We start from the raw sequence: 24,661 nt of genomic DNA, 5'->3' as shown, positions 1-24,661 counted from the left end.
ATCAGACCAGTCTTCACCCCCGTAACCGATAACTTTCGATACTTCCGCGGTGAAAGACACCGTACGTTTGGTTTTACTGATTTTTGCAGCTTTTTTTATGATACTCGCGATTACTTTTTCCGATTTCAACGCGATCGGTTTCAACATGATTTTTTCTACGTGTTCGTCTTTCGATTTAAAACAGTTGGAACATAACTCCTTTTTCCATGCATTTTGAACAAAATTCTGACATATCGCCGACATCTCTCAGATTACCTGAAAAGAAATATCATAACTCTTAAATTCCCTGCATATTTAATTAAAATAGTAATTCGCCAATGGCTCTTAGTGAAATACTATATTGACTAACTTAAGAATAGTAGCAAACAAAGACCTTCCAGAAGTTTCACAATGTTCTTCTTTATTTACTCATTTCGCCTTGCTATCATTCTAAAGCAAAATGTACAAAGATCATTGTGAAATTTCCTAAAATATATTTGTTGTATCGCCCTGTACGTATTTAAATTTTGCAAATATAAATTCGCCAAATGTTGTCCGCTGTAGTGAGCAGAATGTAATCTAAAACACGTTTTCCACATCACAAGTTTATCTACTGTAACTGTGTGCTAATACTGGATCAGTTACATTATTTTGTATGCATTGCGGTGTCTGATTCTGCCTGTGATACAATGAATTACGTGTAGGTTAAATACAAAAGGAATACGAATCGATTGACCTCTTGTAATACTTATGCAGTTGCCTAATAAAACTATTTCGTTTGGGCGAAACACAACACGGAATTCGATGGAAATATAAAAGGAAGGTCCCTGAAAGTAGACAGGTGTGTGGGCCTGATTGACTAATACCCAAGAGTTGTTTTACTCTTTTAAATTACCTAAATGTTATAAAAATTAATGTAAAGCAATGAGCCAAAGAAATATTATGTAACGACAAGATAAATACACCTTTCTTTCGTTTAAAAAAAATATTAATTTTCTTATTATTCCTTCTCTAACACAGACGTTGAAGGTAAGAATTTCGCTTTATTGAGGTCGTTTGGAACACTTGACCAGTTAAGAAAGTCTAGCGAACTCTACTCTAACAATATGGAGTTATTTCTTATGCTATTGAATAGGATTATTTATTTACTTTTACAGTTATGCAATCCAAAGAGGTAAACATATAATGGACACAAAAATATCTAAGAAGTTTAAATTTTTCAACACCTTTTGTACTTTTTTGACTGGCTTAAGTTTGTGAAACAAAGTAAAAAAACACAAAGTTCTCGTAAAATCAAATGGCAAAGATAAACCACCCACTTTTGGTACCCACCATAAAATATGTTTTGTGTTTTGATTAAAATTGAAATTCATTACTAAAACTCATTACAACATTTAACGACAGGCGTTATTTTTTTCGTTAAATTACACCTGACGATATCTATAATTTTCAATTGCTGTGTTCGTTTGACGCTATTTTTCACCTGCCTATACCATTCGAATCCTAATCTTTGTAGAAATATGTAATGTGATCGAGAAACCAATTGCACAACAAACGTTCGCAAAGTTTACCATTGTTGCACTTTACGATCGGCTATAGGTAGGTATACATGTATTTATGTGTGGATTTAAAACACTTATTTTGCACACTTTCACACCTTTCATACATTGCATGCTTACATACAGTCATACACATATAAAAGATACGAAACCTACTTAATACGTATGTTCATGTAGATATGCATAAATATACATGCACACAATACCACACGTAAATGTATCGGCAATAAATGATAATAATTAAACCTATTTTTCACAATGGAAAAAGGGGGGCACCAGGTAATAAGTACAATATGTCAAAGACATTTTAATACATACATAAAAGATTCAATCCAATCTACCATATACGTAATATGTTGAATATATGTAATGCGAATACTAATGAATTTTATTTATGATCGGTAATATTATAGCTATATATATATGTTAGGCCCGAAAACCGAAAACGCTCAGTAGCCGGAAAAAACGGCCACATCGCGTTCTGACTGCCTTCGAACGCACAGAACGCGTTTTGGCTGTTTTTAAACGCTCGCAACGCGTTCTGGTAACTGTTACAGCCGGAACGCGTTTTGTCAATTGTTGAAGCTCACAACGCGTTCTTAATGTTCGACTTGTATTATTTGCCGCTTTCTGCCTGCGTACAATGAGATTTATATTGTAGCTACTTATAAAACAAATGAATTTCAACCCATTTTTCAGTTTTTAGGAAACAATTCACTGAAAAACAATTATAAGAAATTTAATATTGTTGAACTGATTCGGCGAGAAAAACCGAACCCATCTTTGGTAACCAATTATAGTTGCCAATAATATAATTGAATTGTTTCCTAAAAACTGAAAAATGGATTGAAATTCATTTGTTTTATAAGTAACTATTTATCAACCCTTAATGATGAAATGTTGTTGCTACGTGTGTATTTGAAGTCTAAGATTACGACATTACATGAAATTAGAACTTGGTAGGGGTGAATTGGGAGTTAAAAAGTTTTTATGAAGAAACAATATTAATTTCTGCGAGCGAAGCCGTTATTTATAAAAATGATTGTGACCACACAAGGGCATTTTCTTGATTTCCTTATTAATAGGTAGGAGCCATTTTTCCATTGATAGATACGTACAGATAAGAAAAAAATATTTCGAAATAACAATTGTAATACAGTTAGTGTCGATATTGTAATTTTCAATTCAATATTTACTCAGTGTTATTTGTCAAAAACAATTGCGAATGATGGTACCAATAATTTCCAATAAATTTATTATCAAAGTTGTGCCATTTTACGGTCCCTTATTTAAGTAGCCATTTTCCAAAAATAATTGCAAAAAGTTGAATAATTTGTTATAAAACTGACACCATTTAAAGATCTAATTTTTTCCCTTAAAAAAATTACTTACGTCTTTCTCCATGTACATGACGATAAATTCCATCAAGAAGCAAACATAGTAGCCGCTGTGCAGGCCGTGCCAAACGGCCAAAAAAAACAGAACAGCCCCTTGACTAATGTATCTATTCCCTAAGAACTTCAATCTTTTGTACACGTATTTCGCGACCCAGTTGTTCGTGTTGGTGTTAAACGAATGTATGTAGTGGCCAAATTCGGTTGCATTTTCAAAAACTGATAACTTGACATTCTCACAACCATCCCATCGGGGCTTTCCCTCGCCATCTAAACCATTGTACGCTACCCCTAAAAGGTCGACTCAATCGGAAAACATATCCCACATGCAGTGTGCAACGAAAGTCAAGAATATTGGGAATAAAACGAAAAAGAAATGAATTTTACGATAAACATTTAGACAAATCGACTTTGTACAGACAAATTTCTTATATTACATATATAAAAAAATTGTGAGTGTAGGGAAAAGTAGTATAACGTATATGAAAGTTAGTATCAGCAATTTCTTACGATATCTTGCATACTTATTTACAAACAATTCATTTAAATTTTAATCATTGATTAGTATACATCTATTAAAAAACCATAATGGCCGACATCAGTGACAATGCGACAACAATTGAAAAAGAATGATGGCCGACAAGTGCAACAATTAAAAAAGAATGATGGCCGACAACTGCAACAATTAGAAAAGAATGATGGCCGATAACGGCAACAATTAGAAAAGAATGATGGCCGACACTACGTCATAGTGGAGCAATAAAAATGGCCGAGTACAAGGAATTTTTTCAGAACCTATATCTTTGAAAATTCATTGTTAATTCAAATTATTTTCTTCTTAGGGTACAAAACCCTATATGTAGTTAGATCTATCTACGAGTTTTCAGCAAATTATATTTATTTTTGCTTTATGTCAATGTTCTTGGCTTTCATTACACACGGTATTTACCGCTTACTAATATCTATGCAAGTATATTTACAGGGTGATCATAAAACTACGATTATTAATTATTTTTTTATCATTGCTATTAAAAAAATAAAAGATAATGTATCACAAGATTTTTTGGAAGTCTAATAAAATGTTTTGTAAAATTACCGAACAGAATGCAAGCTCCCTCTGCGAAAAGCCAGCACGTAATGTATTTATAAAGGGTATATCGGCCCCAAACACCCAACAGCCACAAACGCCGGAAAATCGACAATTCTGTAAACTCCGCTGATAACAGATATTCGTTCGAAACGAATATTTGCAAAATGTGGAATACGATACAATAAACCACCCCTAGAAAGAATCTTTTCATTGCCGGATGTATGCAATCCAATGGCTGAGGTTTGCTTCCGTTCTGCAGAGACAAAAAAACATCGTTTTTCTCCAAAAAGTAGTAAAAATCCCATTTTTCTTTTTAGAAATGTGATCAAATTGTTTTAAACAAATGCAAATATTAATTAGTGTTGCGGTACACATGCAGCCAATTAACAAATAATTTTTGTGAATTACGATTGGAATTTCATATTTTGACGTCATTCACCGTCTAATATTTGCTAAATTGAACCCTAACTGCCACCTAGTGACCACATTAGTTATTTAAACTGCCAATAACTTAAACTAAGTCACTATGGGCGACATCTAGTGACCTTTATTAGCGAAATAAAAAAAGACTAAATTGGCTTTTAATTAATAATTAACAACTTTCATTAGTTCTTTTGTCACTAATAGTCAATCATTTAGTCTTGTTAATTATATATTGCAATAGTGAATGCTGTATTGCCTTGTTATTTACTTAAATTCCTCTAATAAAAATTACTAGCTTTAAAATTCAATTTTTAAAAGGAAAAAGATAAATCTGTAAAACCAATTACACTAATTAGTAGTCAATTTACTATTTGGTATATTATAAAGAAGTGCTTTTCTGTTTATATTATGCAGTGGCAGATCCAAAGGGGGGATTACGACAAAATTTCCCCAAGTGCTCTACGACTTACGAATTACATTAAAATGTTTGGAAAAAATGAATTAAGGGAAGCACTCGTGAATATTACGATAAAGACATGTAAAAATACTATAGGTACATCTATTAAAAAAACATAATGGCCGACATCAGCGACAATGCAACAACAATTGAAAAACAATGATGGCCGACAACTGCAACAATTAGAAAAAATGATGGCCGACAACTGCAACAATTAGAAAAGAATGATGGCCGACAACTGCAACAATTAGAAAAGAATAATGGCCGACACTACGTCATAGTACAGCAATAAAAATGGCCGAGGGCAAGGAAAAGAACTAGTCTATTTGAAAGAACCTAATCTTTGAAAATAAGTCATGTAAATTATTAAAACATATTTTTTTGGAGTCCCCACACATTTCCTCCCCCCTCCTTATTTATCTTCCTGTTAATATTATTTTTAAAGCTTATTACTAAGAAAGACGCGAATCAATTACATTTAAAAATGCCATCCAACTTGAGTAACTCAAGTTTGTAACTGCAGGTAAGGACAGAATTTTGAAGTTAATTTTCCCCAAGAATTGGTTCTGGATCTGCCCCTGTGTTTCGTAAACCTATATATAATTCAAAATATTTAGAAGGGATCGACTATAGGCCACCCTGTATATTATCCAAGGGAATATTTGCTAGATCGAACTATAACTGCCACCTAGTGACCACATTGATTATTTAAACTGCCAATAACTTAAACTTAGTCACTGTAAGCGACATCTAGTGACGTCTTTTAGCAAAATAAAAAAAGACTTATTTGGCTTTTAATTAATAATTAACGACTTTCGTTAGTTTTTTATCACTTATTGTGAACTACTTTGTCTTACTAATTATATTTTGTAACAACTACTACTGTATTGCTTTGCAATTAACTTAAATTTCACTAATTAAAATAATGACTGATTATTACTTTAAAAAAAAGTTACTTTCTCCCTTAAATTCAACCTAATTATTACGTTATTTTTACTTTCTCCTTTTGTGTAACTTAATTCTTACAAAATTTCGTTTATTTTATAAATTAAATGTAGATAGTAACGCAATTAATTATAAATGCCTTGAAATTATTCATTCCTTACAATTCCATTAGTTTCAAAGGCAACTTAAATTCCTTGTATTTCAAATTCACCTTTTTCTTAAATAAATTTACTGAATTAATAGGTTTCTGCCTTTATAACTATACAGAGTGTCCCAGTTAAGTGTACATCCTCAATCTTTAGACTTAATAGTGACCAGGAAAGTAATGTTTGCGCGGATAGTAGACACATATTTTATATATCAAATTAAAGGCCTAGGTATTATATGGTCGTTAAAAAAGTCTGCGGGGCGACTAGTCTGAAGGCTTATTCGTCTGTGACTAAGACGTACCAAATGTTTTGCTTTTACAAACTAGCATTACCGTTTTTAATGTGATTGGATATTTTCTATTTCTTTTTTGTTAGTTAATAAAGTTATGGCTTATTAAATAATTATCTAAAATAAAAAAGGACGCACCCAGTTTGAGCTGAACTTCCCCGAAACAAAGTTTAAGTATCTCTTCATTGGAAACTGAGGTCCAATAAGAAAACTACTTGGAAAGAAGCAGTGACCCATAAGCTCTAAAAACGTAGGCTTGACAACAAGCGCCGTCTCCTTGGTATCTCCAGACATTTTTTCTGTTGGCTGTCTACCATCATACAAATCAAATGCAGTGCCTTGAAAAAGAGACACAAAATTAAATAATTATCCTTAAAGGAGACTATGGTGATTCCAATATAGATTGGCCTGTAAACTGAATTGAACTACAGCTTACACTAATTATTATTCACTTAATTTGAGCTCCACATGACAATAGAAACATAATTAAAATAGAGTCTATATAGACACTTTACTTATATTCCAAATAGGCTGAAAGCATGTTATAATGTTGAAATGACTGTTGATTTTAAATAGGTCATCATGTAAACTTTTAGGGGAGATAAATAAATTGTGTGGAAACCCTGTGTGGCAGGAGTGGGTTACAAAAGGTACACTTGCTTCTATTCTCACACATGTAACCATTTACTGCAGTTTCACTTGTAGAATTAGACCATCATGCCATGTAGCAGGCCTTCTGAGAAGTAAAAGCTTAGTAACTCAGACAATACTGCTGTCATCCACAATTTAAGCATATCTAAGGTAACATATAACTGGAGAGACATGAGTCCATGTACTAACTGTTTGAGTACCTTGCATATACTGACAGTAGATTCTTTTAATCTTTGGACAATATAATTATTGCAATTCCAGTTCATTTCCTCTTTACAGGCCAATTTTGGTAGTCTCCTTTGCTTTCAATTATAATGAATAAATATATATTACCTATTAAACGCAGAGTTAAAATACAGTGGGGCATTGTCCAAGTGATATCATATTGATTTGTACTTGTATAAAAATAACCTGCAACAAATAATTTAATTACATAACAGTTGCGATGTTAAATAGCTCGAAATGAATGTAAGTAGTCACTAAAAATTAAGTAAATAGATCTTACCTATCAGTAAATAAGACATTGTAAACACAAAAGCTATTGCTAAGCTGATAAGTGAACCAGGCAGAATAATAAAAGTAAGGTACACAAATATCACAGTAAAAACATTATGTGCTATTTTAATTCCATAATTTAAGTATCCTAGCATAAGGCCAGTCAAAATAAAATACAGATGTTGCAGCTTAGCATCCTTCCCATAAATATAATGACGATGAATCAATGCCAATGGATAACCTGCAATTTACCATTTAAACAACTACAAAATTAATACTAACAATATATTTAGCTTGCCTGCTAATAAAGATAAAAATAATGTCAATGCTGGTGTTGTCAAGCCAACAGAATTTGCTAAACTCTCAAAATAAGTGGCAAAAAGCTCCTTCATTTTCACTTTAATTTTTTTAGGAAACTGAAATCATTGGATTGTTTCGACTGATATTTTTTACTATTTTATTTTTAGTACGAAGATTCAGGCACATAACGTACAATAAGTTTTGAAAATCATTATAACAAAGACAATTACACTACATGAATTTAAAAGGTTAAAGTCGACTGTTATTTTCGAAATGACATTGACATTTCTTAAAGTAGTGTACCATAATCTCCTACAATCTCCAAACTATACCGAGTGTTGAAATAAACATTGCTTAAAGCATAATAATCACAAAAAATTAACTTTCTTAAAATAAAACTCATAAAAAGCGAGAAGAGTTATTTAAAAAGTTTCAAACTGTTTATAATACAGGGTATTTCGAATATGGGCTTTCCTTTCTTTAAAATGCATTTTTATTTGATATCTATACAAAAGCTTTTAACTCTAAAAGTAGTCAAATACATTTACACAAATGCAATAAAATACACTTCACTATCAATAAATTATGTTATAATATTATCATATTAATTATAATGTAAATATACCCGTGTATGTTGTTGACTAACTTTAATGTGTATTTTTTTGTTAAAACGTAAACATGATATAATACTTGTTTAATTATTTAAAAGTTATTTAAGTGCGACGACAATACACAATTTTTTGCAACAGCACCATATAAAAAGTCCCAAACAAAATAAATCAAAAAACGATACTCTCAGTATGCCAATATACAGGGTGGTCACAAATTACACTCATTTACTGCCACATAATCACAAAAAAGGTAAATGAATGTTGTTCCAAAAAGAAAAGGCAATTTTCATCACTAATACATAATCCAACCACAGTGCTTAAGGTTTTAGCGAACAGAAACGAAAACAAACCATTTGAATTAAAGAGCGCCACTTCGATTTGTACAAGAAGCAACAAAAGACAGTGTTTTGTAAAAACGAAAAAAGGCAAAAAAACAAATAAAACAGCGTTGCGTGAAGCTTTCAATATCCTTTATAAATTGAAAATAAAACATAATATATAAACTGATTACCACCAGGTAAATATGATTTTAAAATAATAAACGAATTAACAAAAATTTCCACATCTTTTTAAATTTTTTTAACTTTCTCCTTCTCACTGTAGTACAAGTCCGATTTTATTAGGAGGCATATTCGGACATTTCCAGTTGTATAAATAATATTGGAGATTGCCATCACCAATACCAAACTTTAACGGTTCTAAAAATTCTTTGTTATCCATTAAATCTAGTGCGTTGAAAACGTCGAATCCCAATTGTTTGGCGGATATGAGGGCGTCGTTCATAAGATCGACCCAGGGAGCTTTTGTCGAAACGTTGTAAAACGAATATGCAGCCTTCAACGTTTTGTGTACTGGATGATGCATCACCGTCGAAGGAAGAGTGTAATAACTGACGAAATCAGTTATGACTCCGTCATTTTCGACAACAAAACTATCCACGATGCCCTCCTGAGGCATGAACCAGTGCACAAAATCGTCTTCCGAAAATACCGGAGCCAAATCGAAACGTTTCAAGTACTACAGAAACAAATAACATGTTCTTTTCATTTATTATAATTCCTTTTCTGTGTTCTCTTACCTCTTGTAAAACTTTGTGCGCTTTGGGTACGTCCGCCGCTTGTAATTTTCTAAAACCTGCTGTCTTTGGTTGATCAGGAAGTTTGTATAGTTTAAGGGTGCGTTGCATCGTCATATTGTTCTTCAAATGTGAAAATTTTACATCAATAAGCTTTTTAGGATTTAACGATCTGTGCCAGTACCTAAATACAAAAAAAACATATTCAAGGGTTTATTTAAGTATGAATTAAAAATGTACATCTAAAGTCATAGTCAAATTAATACCTGCATATCCCTATCGGTTTCGGTAACACGACCCCTGCAGTATAAACAGCTTGAAATAAGCCTGTAAGATGTACCCTCCTAGTAATCTCTCGAATTAACACTGGTGCAACTCTTTTAGAACGAAGTTTCTTATGAACACACAAAAAATTGATTTCAACCATTTTCTGAGTCCTCAATAAAAAAAAAAGTGATAGTTAAATCAAATATGTAAACTTATTCTTCATGTTAATATATAATACCATTACTTACTTATCATATATGTTAAGTGTTGCAGGTATAGCACTTATAAAACCAACCAAACGACCACTCTTGACAACTCGAACGCCGCAATGCCAGTCTCGCCTCCAACCAGGAGGCTGCAAAGCCCTGAAAACGATATTTTATCTAAAAAATAAATAATGTGCAATCTACAACACTATCTCTGAAGTTGGCTTTGTAAAATGGTATATGCTTAGGATTATGGTAGGAAAAGACAACATGAAAGAAGTGAATGTTATGATGGTCAACTTTTCTTTTGTTTGATAGCCAGCATGACAGTTGCCTGCCCTACTATATTGTCTATATGGCTCTGCTATGTCTGTAGCATTACAATATTTGAAGCCACCCTCAAGAAAGATGTTGTAAACTGCAGTTTCACCCAAATAATTAATGTAAATGTTTTACCATTTTAAAAAATTAGGTTGATAATCAAATCTAAACATAGAATCATCATCCTCCACATAATTCTCATTCAATAAAGTGTAAAGCTCTTTCAGCACTAAAGGTTCATTCAAGTTTAAGGTATCCCAAATAAATCCGGCTGGTAATGTATATGGTTCAGCACGAATTTCAGTAATCTCCTTATCAGGTTCAATAGCTTCATTAACGTTAATCTTTTCGTCTACAAGATAGTAGTAAACACAAAAGTATTTCTGATAATGAGTTCAAGTTCTTACCCATCTTTGGAACAGGTTGTGTGCTCCAAAATTGGTAACTCTTATAAAGAGCCTCTTCTGGAGTTTTTGCTGGTTTCTGCTGAAGTGAGAAGGCTTCCATTGCTGCCCTGAAGTCTTTTATCGATAAATTTCCGAATCTATTAGTATCACTATTGTCAATAATTCCATCAACCTGGGGAGCGTCTCCACTCTCCTGTTCATGTTTTCCATCTTTATGCTTCTTACCACGGTTTCGCTTTCGTTTGCTATTGAATAAACACTGATTAATATTTGCAACTGAATTAAAACAATTGTACATAAAAAATAAAATACAGGTATATACAATATTCGCCCTTAATGTACACTTTCTTAAAATTAAATAAAAAATACTTATTCAAGAGGGTTGAGAAACTCTTCTACTAAACACACAATATTTTTAAAGACTTTTTTTATTATAAACTTTTAAAAGTAAATTATTTTTAAGGGCGGTCTTAATTGTGAGGTTAAAGTGCATCGGTTTTAACATTCATTAAATTTTAGTAAAGCGTTGACGTATCATAACAAATACCTTTTCTGATGATTTGTATCTTCCGGCACTTCGTCCTCATGATTACTTTCCCTATTATTTTCAGCATTAGCCTCAGACATAACAGTTTTTTAATAATCGACTTCACTAACGTCCGAAAACTAGATGTCACCGAAGCAAGACCTGACAAGACCAAAACAATCATCCATACAAGTCAATACTTCTAGCATCAGTGTACATAAAATTTAACTTCCATAATATATCAGGGACGCATTTTGGTTTTTTCCACGATTGATATCATATCAGCATTTCTGCCTCTGTATCAATTTAAAAAACCAGACAATTCTAGTTAAAGTCTGTTTAGACTTTGCTTATGAAGATATAAACAACCTCATTTTCCTTATTTACCAATTTAGGCTTCTTCTACATCAGTTTTTCAATAAGAACTTCTCAGTTAGCGCATGATTTTAACTTCAAATCGATACTAAAGTTGTATAAAAAATCTGATCTTACAAAAACGAAGACAATAAAATTCGTTCTTCCGTCCGCTTAATTCGGATAAAGTGATATTTAAACAAAAGTAACGTTTTTAATTGTAATAAAAAAAAAACGTTCCAAAGTGATTTTACTTAAAACAATATAAGTAGATATAAAAACTATATAATAAATTATTTCATGGATATAATATTGATTTAAAATGTCTACGACAATTCCAAGGTACAACGAGAAAAGCTTTATTTTAGATTCGCGAAGGACTTTTTCTGAAGACCAGGTAGGACAAATTAAAATTTAAGCATTTCTACGTTTTCCATTTATTTTTATAAGATAAACACTACAGTACACATTATACAATCAACGAGATATTTTCTGCTTGCGATGAGAAATGCATCTCAGGATTTTTTCAATTTCAAAATTACTTTTACTATACCTAGCGTTTATATATTTTAGGGTAGCAGTATAGATTCAAACGAAAATGCTTTTGATGATATGAAACAAATAATGGAAGTAAGTAGATTTTAAAAAATGGTGCTGTTTGCCCATTTACTTGATATGTTGCTCGAAAGCATGTATCTTTTATTATTATATTTATTAAATTCATTCATTTGATACATGATGGAATGGCCATGCAGCTTTGTTTGTTATTTAATTGATTAAAAACCATTCATAGGCATTATTACGAATATATCTGTTTTTTATTTACTAATTATGACACAAACCTCTTATACTTACACACTTTGTTTGCTATATTTAAATAATTACAAATAAAAAGTGATTGGGTTCAAAACGTAAATATCTGTTCGTTTATAGGAAGAAGAAAATGAAAAAAGGACCAGTTTACCTTTGGCCAGTTTCAATTTTATAAATTCTATAATTGGAAGTGGTGTCATAGGTAAGTACCACAATTTGAAGTTTTTATTAAGGGTAGGTGCACATATTAATTTAGAGAGGGTGTAGATGATGTTGCATTTGCATTTAGACCGGTACTACATAACGTTTTCATTCGCCTTCCTCAGACTTAGGATGAGAACGATCTTTAAGTAATAAAAAAAATTAATTAATCCTCAGGTACATGCGAACAAACTCGTACAAAAAATCAATACATTGTGTTAGTACCTTTGATAAATCGGGAGAATAATCAAGGATTACAAATTTTCTAATCTTTTTTGTACGTTTAATTAATATTAAATTAATAAAATGCTGCCATTATTTGAAAATTGGATGATTTTTGTTTAAATTTTGTATATTTCGATTGTACTAAAAGAAATAGTGTTTCTTGAAAAGTCAGAACAAAATCTGGGATATTCCACGTCGACCTTCGATTTTATTTTTTTATTTCCCCTACAATACAGTTTTCATAGAAAAAGAGATTAAAAACAGTGAAAATGCAAAATAATTAATTCATAAAAAACCATAATTTATGTCGAAAACGGTATAAAATTTGCAACTTTAATAATTGATATTAAACATTTTCTAACTTTCTTCATAGATACATTATTAAGGGTGTAATATTTGCTGTATGTTGGGTTGTCCATCTATTAGATATATGGATACATATTGTAGTCTAATTAAATTAAAATGCATAATTAGCTGTGCTTACATGGAAAATATAATTTAAAGTTGAAAATTTATTAATCTGTTTCAGTCAATTTAAAATTATAGCTTACTTATAGCCTTTATTTTAAAATTGTCCCGGCGCCTCCACCACCAAAATTTTCAATAATTTTTATCACATTCTTCTAATATGAAGTATATTTTTAAAAATGTCTTAATTTAGACATTAAAACAGTTCAAGATTAACCGTCCACAACAGTTATTATAAATTTCAGCTTATACATTATCATTGTTACGTTTAATGGAATAGGATAAAATAAAAATAAAAGAAAATAAAATCTCGCTGTGGGTTTTAATATTGAAGAAAAGATTAAAAACAAAAAATTCAAGGTATTCCTTTATTATTCCTATAATTAGAGATGACTTATTAAGTATTTCTCATTAGCAGATTATTAAGAAACCGAAAATGAGCAGTCCAAAATTCATAATTTACGCATTTTTTAGGCTCATTGTGCCTCTGTCATAATTAATACACGTTTTAGTAACCCCCATTCCCTTATTAATCCGATACCTCGACAGTGCTTAAAAATCATCAAGTTTTAGCTTTATTTTTTTTTTAAAAGGTGTTGTTATTTAGTAAGTAAAATATGCATGTAATTTTCATTCATCCAATTAATTAAAGAACATCGGTATAGAAATTGTTTGTTTAATAATTGTACAGAAAAAGGTTTTAATTTTCATTTCGGAAAAACGGCGATGACTGGGTACTCGAAAAAACTACTACGGTTAGTGGTTCATGTCTTCATTCTGGCGGTCCACCCTTATTTCCAACGCAATGTTCCAAACTACATTAAATGAAACCAATAAAATTTTAATTCTCGGCTGGCGGATTTTCAACAAGACGTTGAATTCAGACCATCGAAGAAATAAGCTTATGTTTATAAACACTAAAGTCTCCAAGGTGACAAAATCATACGAATAAGTTATCGTTATACCAACAAGCGACAGAAATTGTAACTGTTCGCCTATACTGTTTACCAGAAAAAGCAAACACAAGAACCATATCGAAATAACAAATAATTTAGTATGATAATCAATAAATAATTCAAACTAGGGCAAACGATCTATCTCAATGCAAATCTTAATCGCTAATTTTCGTGAAGCATGTTTGTGATCATCATCACAAGGTCGTCAGTCTTAAGACTGGTTGGACACGCACCTCCAGTCCGTCAAATCCTGACCTAGTCTTTTTCCTAAAACTAGAACATCCCTCATCTTTAACTATTTGCGAACAGTAATTTAATCTAGGTCTACCCCTACTACTCTTAACTTCTGCCTCTAATATGTCCCTAGCTAAACGTTCATGCCTGAGGTGTCCTACCTATCTATCTAGACTATTTCTTATCGACTTCCACTGAGTTCCCTTCATACCTCTTCATTTCTAACCTTCTCTATCCATGGTATCCTCCTAATTCGTCACATTTCGAACGCTTCTAATTTTTTCTTTTCTTATATTAATCGTTCACGAGCATTGAAATGACTTCTTTTTATTGAAGGCGACTCGACCCTGCGTTATCCTCTGCTTTATATCCCTACTACTCCTTCCGTCGTGACTTATTTGACTTCCTAGATACCTAAAATCTTTCACTTCTTCTAATATTTCGTCTCCTATCTTTACGTTCGTCCTTCCCTACTTTTTCTTTCCTTGCATACCAGTATTTTTGTTTTTGTTTTATTTATTTTTGTACAATACTGTTTTGTCAATATCGCTTCCATTTTATTTAAAGCCATCTCTAACTCTTCTTTGCTAGATACTGCTATATTATCTGCAAATCTAAGTATACTAATCATTTTCCCCTGTATATCTATCCCTACAGTTGTACTGTCTTTAACGATGTCGATCGTGTCTTCGATGTGTAGACTAAAAAGTCGCAGTGACAATGTGCATCCCTGCCTGACTCCCTTCTTAATTATTACTTCTCTACGTTGCAACCCCAGCTTTGTAACTGCCTGTTTCTCTTTATACAAACTAAGTATCACTCCTATCTCTGTAACTCTTCCTTACATTTTTAAGTATATTTAACATCTTGTCCTATTTAACAGGTTTGTGTTATACTTATTGAACCATTACTTCTGGTGTTTACTTTTTTTTTGTCTGGCAAAGTTACTCATATCCGGTACCCGACAGAATTCTAAAAAAGAGTACCGGATCAGCCGGGTGCTGAATCCATACAGGGTACCTGGCCCATTAAACGTAATGTTAATTTAAAACAGTCAAACAAATTGAAATTCAAACGGAAAATAACAAAAGTAAGGGTTGAATAATTGTTTTGTTTTATTCCATAATAATCAGGAATCCCTTATGCACTTCATGAGTCTGGTTTTGGATTTGGGGTTTTGCTCCTTCTCCTTGTGGCATATGTCACTGACTATTCCTTGATTTTAATGGTAAGAAGTGGTCACATTTCTGGTAGATTTACTTACCAAGGGATTATGGAATCTGCCTTTGGCAAACCTGGTCATGTATTACTTGGACTGATGCAGTTTATTTATCCTTTCATCGGTAGGTGATCGGTAATTTATTGGTGCACTAATAAAACGACTGCCTTAACACTCAAATTTGCAGCAATGGTCTCGTACAACGTTGTTGTTGGTGATACGGTTACTAAAGTAGCTATACGACTTTTTGGAATGAGTCATGACTCCTTATTTGCCAAAAGACAGATAATTGTATTAGTATGCACCCTATTCGTAACGGTACCCTTATGCCTATATAGAAATATAGCAAAATTAGCAAATATTTCGTTCTTAAGCCTCGTGTGTATAGCATTTATACTTCTATCAATTTTCATTCGAATGGGATCAATGCAAGCAAAACTGTAAGTACCAAAAGGGGATGCAAAATGTAAGATTTTCTTGAAAATTTGCTGCATGAATAAGCATATTATAGTTAGGAAAACATGTTTATGTTGTTGCAAGGTTTACAGTGGGAAAATGAAAGTAAGGGATGTTAATACTCTGGTTGAGGAAGGATGTTAGAATATGTAAAAGACATGAAATGGGGTAGGAAACTGAAAAATACGACTAATACCTTCAGTTATCTTTTCAAGTAATTAAAGTCTAATAAATGCAGTTTAGAATTTTCGGGGGATATTCTGCTCTAATAAAAAAATGTTGACAGTTAAAGGAACATATTTCACTGAACTACCCGACATAAGAATGTTCAGTCTCTCAGAGTCTCTGAAAGCGAAACTCGAGTCTCCGTCTCTCATTGAGTCTCTCTGGTGTCGCTCAGAGAGACTGTCGAGAGACTGTCAGAAAAACTGTTTAGCATCTCTCAACGAGAGACTCGAGTCGCTCAATAAGTGGTGTTTCGATAAACATGGTTAAAATTTTCAAAGTTCAACATATTTCAGAGATCCCAGTCTTTCTTCGAGAGACCCGAGTCTCTCAATTTTTCAGTTTTATTCATTCAGTCTCTCTGTGAGAGACTCGAATCTCTGAATTAACAATTTTATCGTTCGAGTCTCTCATACAGAGACTGTGAAAGATCCATAAAAACACCTAGGCAATAACTGAGAGACTGTGAAAGACTGTGAGAGACGCTCTCAGAGACGCTGAAAGACTCTGAGAGACTGGAAAGAGACTGAAAATTTTTGTCTAGGGTATATCGGCCAGTGTGGTCGAAGCAGCATAAACAGAATTGTAGAACATAGACAACGATCATTTCGTTGATATGAAAAATATTCAGTTATTGCACCAACAACAAAAAGGAAGGCAAAAGATATTGGTGGTAATAACTAATTTGGTTTTTTAGAACAATGCCAGACCATGCATGGAGTTTTATGAATGCCGATATAATTCCAGCTATAGGGATAATGTCCTTTGGTAAATAAAAGAAAAAACGAAACGTAAAAGATGAAGTGTTTATTACCTAGTGTCTTTCCAATTTTAGCGTTCATGTGTCATCACAATACTTTTCTAATTTATGGTTCAATTAAAGAAGCATCAGAAGAGAAATGGAAGATTGTTACCCACGCGTCTATTTTCACAAGCTTCTTGGTTACCATTTTGTTCGGCATCGCTGGTTATGCCACATTTACAACCAGTACGCAGGGTTAGTACGAAAACACTTTTTTCGTAGAAGTAAAATTTTAAAGTATACATAGGTATATTTTCCATTTTTAAAAATTGGGTAGAGGTCTAGATGATTGCCCCCAACCCTTCGGAAGAGGAGGTCTCCCCCACCACTGTACCATAAAAAATTCGTGGCGGTCTCACCCCCATAAAAAGTTATGAGGGTTCAAAGTGAATAAATATGCCAATTTTTATACATTTGTAGGCATGTAAATATTTATATAGTCATTCTTAAACAATATTCAAGGGTAAAACTAATGAAAAATACATAAAAATATTGAGAAAGTTATATAAAACATTATTTAAATATCTTTATCAATAGGGTAGGTTAGGTTAGGTTAGGTTATCGGGTTTTGTTCAAGTGACCACCCTCTTTCGATCCCCCACCTCCACCCGCTTGAAAATAATTTTTTTATTGAATTTTATTTGAATTATAGTGTATGAAAATTGTCAAAATAATCAACTTTCAACCCCCATAACTTTTTATGGGGGTGAGACCGCCGCAAAATTTTTATGGGGTTGTACTCAGGTGACCACCCTCTTTCGATCACCCCTACCCTCTTTTGATCCCCCAAACCCCCACCCCCATCTAACCACCATAACTTCTTATGGGGGTGAGACCGCCACGAACTTTTTATGGTACAGTGGTGGGAGTGACCTCTCGAAGGGGGTGGGGGCCATCATCTAGACATTTACCAAAAATTGTGTTTTGTAACTTTTTATTTCATCCCAACTTACCAATGGTAACTTTTAAAATATCGATTACGTATTTTTTATCTTTATGAATCAGTCCATTAACGAAATTTGCTTTAAACTGAATGAGCAGTAGGCATTTTTAAATTTTATTACACACATTAACTGCTGATGTAGGTACTGATTTTAGCGGAAAAATACAAGAACATTTCAAAGTCAAGGGCACAAAAACCGAACAATAAAGGTGCCCACAAAATTACCTGCGTAAAACTATAAAATTACATATCACCATTTACGATATGTGACCTAAGTGCATTTATTTGTTTATCAATAAGTAAAAAGAGAAAAACCACTAAATTATTACCATAAAAAATATTACCATATCTGTAAGAAAATTCATGTCCTAGCATTACTTATCATTAAAATGTTAATTTCCTTCTTAATAACCGACGAATGCCAGAAAATATTTATTATGAAACTAGGCGATTGTAATTGTAAATAATAATAAATCACGTAACTTCATTTGCATATATTTTTAGGTGATTTATTGGAAAATTATTGCTGGGACGATGACCTTATGAACTTCAGTCGTCTGTTGTTCAGCGTGACCATTTTATTGACGTATCCAATCGAATGTTTTGTTGTCCGAGATGTCATAGAATATTCGTTTTTGAGAAAAGACTCCGAAGCCCTAACTTCGGACAAAATCCATTACGGAATCACAATTACCATCATTGCCCTTACGTACCTTTTGTCAATTGCCACAGACTGCTTGGGAATCGTCTTGGAATTGAATGTGAGTAATCAGAACACATTATATACATAGTGATTCATCATAGAAAAGATAACAAACCAAAAAGAATAAACCGGTAAAGCCTTTTGCGCCTTTGATGTCCTGATTCAGCAGATTGAAAAGCGAAATAAATGATATTATTCTTTTTGAACTGATGCTGCCACGTCGACCTAAGCCTTTAGGCCCGAATCAAGGCAGCAACAGTTCATCATCATCATAAGGTTGTCAGCCCTAAGACTGGTTGGACACGCACCTCCACTGTTTCCTATCCTGAGCTAATTTTTTTAATTAATTTCCCCAAAACTAGAACAACCCACATCCTTAACAATCTGCGAAAAGTAATCTAATCTAGGTCTACCTCTACCCCTCCTAACTCCTGTTTCTGCCTATAATAAGTCTCTGACTAGACCTTCATGCCTGAGAAGGTGCCCTACTAACCTATCTCGCCTATTTCTTATTGACTCTCTGTTCTCCTATTCTTTCTAATACCTACCTCTTCATTTCTAACCTTTTCTATCCACGTTATCCTCATCATTCGCAACAGTTCAAAAAGAATAAAATCGTTTGTTTCGCTTTTTAAAAATTGTGGCTGCTGGAGCCAATAATGATATTCCCAAAGAAAAAACATCATAAAGAAATTCTTTGATTAATTGCAAAACATATTTTCCTTTACAATTTTTCGATCCGACGTCTCATTATTGAGTAATAAACAATCAAAAATTAGAATAAGTAACCAATCGCAGTAAGTCTACTATGCTGCAAGCTGCAAGTAGCTACCCTTTCCGCTTGCAGCACAGACAGCGCGCTATGATTGGTCGGGTGCAGTAACTTTAATTCTTAATTACTCGGTAACGGAATATCAGATCAAAAAACTGCAAAGGGATAAATTGATTAGAATTCTACAAAGAATCTAATCATATGTATACTTTTGATGTGGGTAAAGTACCTAGTAGGTATATTATTCATGATAAGGGATAATTTTGTCCAACTTTTGCGGTAATAATTACATATGTTATTTAAATACTTCCACAACACATTCTGTTTCCCCACGGTCACTTTACCTAACCGTGACTGACGGATTCGAATAAATCACCTGTTCGATTTTAATTAAAACAAATCCTATCGGACTTGACAAGGTTTGATCTGCCGGCAGATAACAAAATACAACCTGGATGCTCTCTGCTAATCTTCGTTATTACAAATATTTATCAATGAAGATTAAACTAAATATTCAGTATTGGGTCTTCAAAGAAAAATACAAGTAAAATAAGTAATGAATAACCTTCTGTAATCCTTATTAAGTTATGACTGAAATAATTAATATTTAAATTATATGATGTTCGAGAAATCGTTTTTTTAAAGATCTACCTCTATGGCCAATATCAATGGCCAAAAGACCTGATGTTAGAGAATAAAAGGAATCAATTCAACCCACTATAGGTAAAAGTTTAAATTAGAAATGTCTATAAATATAGAATACAATAAAAACTATTTTTTTTATGAGCTCGTGGTGTTAACACAAAATTAATTAATTTAAAATTCCAAGTACCAGGCTGTTGTCTATTTTTAAACATTTTAAAGTGCTAATGTAAGTATCAATTATTTAATTATCGTGATAAACTTGAAATTATCATTTTATGGGCAATTACACATACATATGTATATACATCCCCCAATTCTATGGCCATCAGGTCCCCGATTGCTTAACAAATACTAAGCCTGATGGTACATGGATGCCTCTAATTACCATGGGATAATTTTTATGTAAATTATAGGCTTACATAACTAAAAATAATAAATATATTAAACTTTATAATCTAATTCGATTTTGCATACTTTAGTTTTATCTAATCGTACATCAGGAAAGTTAAAAACGCGGAAAAACCGTTTCGAACTATATTAATCAATTTTAAGTACCTGAATAACATAAATTGCTTGTAATTAATAATACACATTTTAACAAGAAAGTTACTGATTGTAAGATTAAAAAAAAAAACGATCTATAAATGCTTGTTTACCGTAAAACAATTTAAAGGAAAAACGGTATACAGATTCAGATATTACACAAATACCGCGCACAGTTGTAGGAATTTTATCTGTGTGATTTAGGATTTTAATTAAATTCTCACATTTCATCTGATGATGTAATCATATTCCTACATATTTTTTAGACAAAAGTCCGATGTGGCAGGATTGTAATAGAATACGTATCGATTTAGATTAAAAAAAAGAAAAACAAAAACAATTTTTATTATTATTTTCCTGCAGCATCATATTAAAGGTAAGTAATATTTCTAGGGTCTTCTGGCAGCAATACCATTGGCCTACGTCCTTCCAGCAATGTGTTATTTAAAACTCGACGAAGGGCACATTCTATCGAGGAAAAAACTTCCAGCCCTTGGGGTGGTTCTATTCGGCCTGGTGGTTACAGTACTTGGCATTATTTTTGTAGCGGTCGACTTCAAAGAGGTCGATACGTGTTCTCATGGTAAAATAATGCCATACTGCTACCCCAACAACACACTACACAACCATACAATAGTCGAAAGCACTCACGAAGCAAATACGTTTGTTCATACCAACATTGTACATACAACATTGTCGACTATTATTGGTAAGGTAACAGAAAAAACTTTATAGGCATAATTAACGTAAGAAATATTTAAAAAAAAAACATACGGCCACAACTCTGACACGAACGAAAATACGCACATTGCTTTTGTGACTTACTGTACACAATCAAGTTGAATATATGTATATACAGTTCGTCTCACACGAGGGATTGATTGCGTGGCTCTTAGCACTAGGTGCACTATATTTTTTAATGATGTGGTTTCAAATGGCTATAAAGAAAAAAAACAAAAAAGAAATATAGATAATTATCCAATATTTATTAATAAATAGGCAAGGCAAGTGTATACCTATCGAATATATAAGTATATAATTAAATAAATAAAAACGTTTTAGCAGATAATATTTTGAAGAGGCATGTTCTAGATATCTGTAACGCGTTTTTGCAATTGCTGTTATCTGAAGTGTTTAATTTTTAACTTTGTTGGCTAATTGTATTTTTTTAAGTATTTCAAAGAATTTCTCGTAGATAACAATAATTTAATGAATAACGTCAATTATTCTTGATGGACTTATAAAGAAGCTAAAAACGAATCGTCTGGTAACTTATTAGAAACTAGAAGGTATAATTGTTACAATAAATTTAAACAGTATTTACGATGGGGCCTATGCAAATAAAAAGAAAATAGGGTGACGAACCACCTGTATAATAGCAAGCTAGGTAGCACAATATACTTTTGAATTGAATTTTTATATTTTTTATTTATTTAATTATTAANNTTATTTTATTATTAAATTTATATAGATATACCTAATAAATGTGCCAAATAAATACTGTGGTTAGTATTACTTAAAATTCGTTACTTATTTTGCTAATTGGAAACCTATGAATATATCTATTGGTGGTATAGCACTTGTTTAAAATATTCCATATTTTTGTTTTGAAATTATTAAATAATAAACAAGAAAGTGTTCTTGTAACAGAATTTATAAAAACTGTAACAAATCAAAAATGTCAAGGTAATTATACAATTACGTATATATTTAGAATTACGACCAGGCTGCTTTGCGCAAATTATTTACGACATTGCTTTTATTTTTTATGACCTACTGTTTATTTGTCTCTTTTTCTCAATAAAAAACATGTATCAGTAAGACCAGTATGAAAAATTACGATAATTTATGCATTGGAAATAGCAATAGGCACAATTCAGTTTTTAGTAGTCTTCTAATTCTGTCTCAAAATGATAGATCTTCTTTTATTTATCTCATTTTAACCATTAAATTGTACGAGGTGTGACACATAACAACCGAACTATTTAAATTGAGATTTAATCAAAAAAGTCACTTGAGCGCTACGCCTGGACTGTAGGGAGGAGGCAAACAGTCTGCAGATTTTTATTTAACATTTTCAGAACAAAAATAGAGAAAAACCAATCAAAATGTTTCGTTATTTAATTGGCACACCCCGTATGTTCGTAGGTACAAAGTATATCATTTTAGTTATGTACTAATTAATATGTAAACGATTCAGGTTGTTGAAATATAAAAAGGTTTTGGTTATAATTTACGTTGACGGACTTTTCCACGGCATATTAAAAACAATTTCGGGGATTACCTGTTATACCCACCTAAACTTTTTGCTATTATTGGTATTGAATAAACATCTACTTTGATTTAGAAATAAACAAATACAGAAGCGTTTAGCTTTATTGACATTAAAACGCATAAAACAATGACGAACATTCTTTTAATTATAGGCATCTAGGGTGATGTACAACTATTTTAATAAACTACTAATTTGCCTCAATCACCCTGTATGCATAATAATACCTATACACTATTTTAATAAGTGTTCTTATATCTATATGTCTGTATTTTATATATGTATAATTAATTGTTAAATATTTTTCTACATAACATATTATTCATTCTACATTCTGTGCACCTCTCGCTATCTACTGTGACTACGTCTTTACGTCAATTTTTTATTCTAATAACCGTTAAAGTTTTAATCAATTTTACACACAATTACTGCGTGTTTGTCGTAGGTATATCTTGAAAAGTTTAAGATTGCTGTGACGTCAGAACAATTTTCATTTTGTACCTATTACCAACACAAATACGTTACGCAAAAACAAATGCACCAGCACTTGTTATTATTACAGAAAAGTTACTATATTAAATTACATATATATTCTATGTATGCATTATGCTTAAATTTGTGTTGCAACACAATATTTATGAATAAAAAGGTATCTATTTAAATAATATATGTACTAGATAAGTCAAAAAGAGGCTGTAAAACAATTATTATAACAAAAAATACGAAATCACTGCATACTATACATCTATTTAGTTATAATAAATAAATAAATCAATAAATGATAACATCAAATTAATGAAGAAAAGTTGTTGCTGTAGTTACGTTCTCGCCGGGAATAGAACCCGGCTCTCCTAGCTTAGTGATAGAACAATGAGGTACAAATACACTAAAATTAACTTAACAAAAATTCTTCTAAATGTTTCATTATTAATTCAAGCAGATGAAGAGCTTTCTCACTTTTTTTTTTATTTAACTCTAAATATTTAACTCAAAATTAAAAAAAAATCAAAATCAAACTTATTTAAGAATGTAGGTATTTGATCATGTACAAAATCCTCAACACCTACATCAAACTCGCAATTATATGGAATTACTCTTGTAAATTTTTATGGAAATCGGTATTTTCTTAATACTGTACCATTACAGGTACCAGTATCACGCAGAACCTAACGTAAATTGACCTAATTAATAATACACCGAATACTTTGTTCAAAAAACAATAGATTATGCGTGCAACATGCTAAGTGTTGCCACTTTTGTGGCAAATTCTTTTTTGAAATTCTTTTTTTGTGCACACTTTAGGTTCCGCTTTTGAAGTTTCGTCTAACGCGTCCTTTAGAGAGCTAAAAGTTGAGAATTTAAGGTGAATAAATAAGCTTGAAAGCTAACTCGTAAATCGTTAATTACCAAGCGGTTCCTTTGAGTCTTATTCAAGGAAAAATAAAGCAAAAATATCGTGTCGTTAACAAAGGTAATTTCTTACCGGGTAGAAACAAAATAATTTTCTTATTCTTACATGTTATAAACCTCACGAAAAGAACACGCAAGTGAGTTATGATATAAAGTAAGAAAAACTCACCTTTTGTTACTAATTCCATTTTTCTAAACTGTTGTCTAGCGGAGATTATTTCAATTGTAATCATAGGCATCTTTTCCAATCTGAAAAGAAATAAAAAGTCTTATAAT

At 32.0% G+C, this 24,661-nt stretch overlaps 3 protein-coding genes across 6 annotated transcripts; 1 reads left to right on the top strand and 2 right to left on the bottom strand.

Moving 5' to 3' along the window:
* Positions 1-2,885: 2,885 nt before the first annotated feature.
* LOC108732437 (lysophospholipid acyltransferase 5) lies at positions 2,886-8,021 on the bottom strand. The gene is made up of 6 exons (XM_018463236.2): positions 7,730-8,021; positions 7,442-7,672; positions 7,270-7,347; positions 6,424-6,623; positions 4,029-4,275; positions 2,886-3,223 (listed from the first exon to the last, which is right to left on the bottom strand). Exons 1-6 carry the CDS (start codon positions 7,821-7,823, stop codon positions 2,901-2,903), a joined length of 1,173 nt encoding a protein of 390 aa, XP_018318738.2. The 5' UTR covers positions 7,824-8,021; the 3' UTR covers positions 2,886-2,900.
* Positions 8,022-8,795: 774 nt separating this feature from the next.
* On the bottom strand, positions 8,796-11,337 carry LOC108732428 (glycylpeptide N-tetradecanoyltransferase). Its single transcript, XM_018463223.1, has 7 exons — positions 11,166-11,337; positions 10,619-10,863; positions 10,347-10,563; positions 9,933-10,049; positions 9,684-9,854; positions 9,421-9,601; positions 8,796-9,359 (listed from the first exon to the last, which is right to left on the bottom strand). Exons 1-7 carry the CDS (start codon positions 11,243-11,245, stop codon positions 8,937-8,939), a joined length of 1,434 nt encoding a protein of 477 aa, XP_018318725.1. The 5' UTR covers positions 11,246-11,337; the 3' UTR covers positions 8,796-8,936.
* Positions 11,338-11,533: 196 nt separating this feature from the next.
* On the top strand, positions 11,534-22,147 carry LOC108732405 (putative sodium-coupled neutral amino acid transporter 11). 4 transcript variants are annotated; one of them, XM_018463206.1, is made up of 10 exons: positions 11,534-11,895; positions 12,072-12,128; positions 12,432-12,513; positions 15,529-15,738; positions 15,802-16,054; positions 16,993-17,063; positions 17,131-17,292; positions 18,545-18,801; positions 20,161-20,238; positions 21,097-21,181. In XM_018463206.1, the coding sequence occupies exons 1-9, from the start codon at positions 11,821-11,823 to the stop codon at positions 20,236-20,238; spliced, it is 1,245 nt and encodes a 414-aa protein (XP_018318708.1). In that variant the 5' UTR covers positions 11,534-11,820; the 3' UTR covers positions 21,097-21,181. The 4 variants fall into 4 exon arrangements, with proteins under 4 accessions (XP_018318708.1, XP_018318715.1, XP_018318689.1 ...); XM_018463213.1 differs by lacking the exon at positions 21,097-21,181 and adding an exon at positions 20,303-20,320; XM_018463187.2 differs by lacking the exon at positions 20,161-20,238 and having other exon boundaries at positions 11,543-11,895; positions 21,097-22,147.
* Positions 22,148-24,661: the final 2,514 nt, after the last annotated feature.

The sequence above is a fragment of the Agrilus planipennis genome, unplaced genomic scaffold, assembly GCF_000699045.2.
Source record: "Agrilus planipennis isolate EAB-ADULT unplaced genomic scaffold, Apla_2.0 scaffold6, whole genome shotgun sequence".
NCBI lineage: Eukaryota > Metazoa > Arthropoda > Insecta > Coleoptera > Buprestidae > Agrilus > Agrilus planipennis.
Note: the sequence above shows the minus strand (reverse complement) of the source record. Positions and strands in the feature narration are given on the sequence as shown.

What these genes read in the sequence shown, in the direction of transcription:
- LOC108732428 (XM_018463223.1), bottom strand. Translation starts at nt 11,245, where the DNA reads ATGTCTGAGGCTAATGCTGAAAATAATAGGGAAAGTAATCATGAGGAC. An exon ending in ACACTTAACATATATGATAA is followed by an intron (nt 9,855 to 9,932) that starts GTAAGTAATGGT and finishes TTTTTTATTGAG; the next exon opens with GACTCAGAAAATGGTTGAAA. An exon ending in CGCACAAAGTTTTACAAGAG is followed by an intron (nt 9,360 to 9,420) that starts GTAAGAGAACAC and finishes TTGTTTCTGTAG; the next exon opens with TACTTGAAACGTTTCGATTT.
- LOC108732437 (XM_018463236.2), bottom strand. Translation starts at nt 7,823, where the DNA reads ATGAAGGAGCTTTTTGCCACTTATTTTGAGAGTTTAGCAAATTCTGTT. An exon ending in ATTTTTATCTTTATTAGCAG is followed by an intron (nt 7,673 to 7,729) that starts GCAAGCTAAATA and finishes GGTAAATTGCAG; the next exon opens with GTTATCCATTGGCATTGATT. An exon ending in GGAAGTTCAGCTCAAACTGG is followed by an intron (nt 4,276 to 6,423) that starts GTGCGTCCTTTT and finishes TTGTCTCTGCAG; the next exon opens with AACGGAAGCAAACCTCAGCC.
- LOC108732405 (XM_018463187.2), top strand. Translation starts at nt 11,821, where the DNA reads ATGTCTACGACAATTCCAAGGTACAACGAGAAAAGCTTTATTTTAGAT. An exon ending in GTTTATTTATCCTTTCATCG is followed by an intron (nt 15,739 to 15,801) that starts GTAGGTGATCGG and finishes TCAAATTTGCAG; the next exon opens with CAATGGTCTCGTACAACGTT. An exon ending in TATAGGGATAATGTCCTTTG is followed by an intron (nt 17,064 to 17,130) that starts GTAAATAAAAGA and finishes TTCCAATTTTAG; the next exon opens with CGTTCATGTGTCATCACAAT.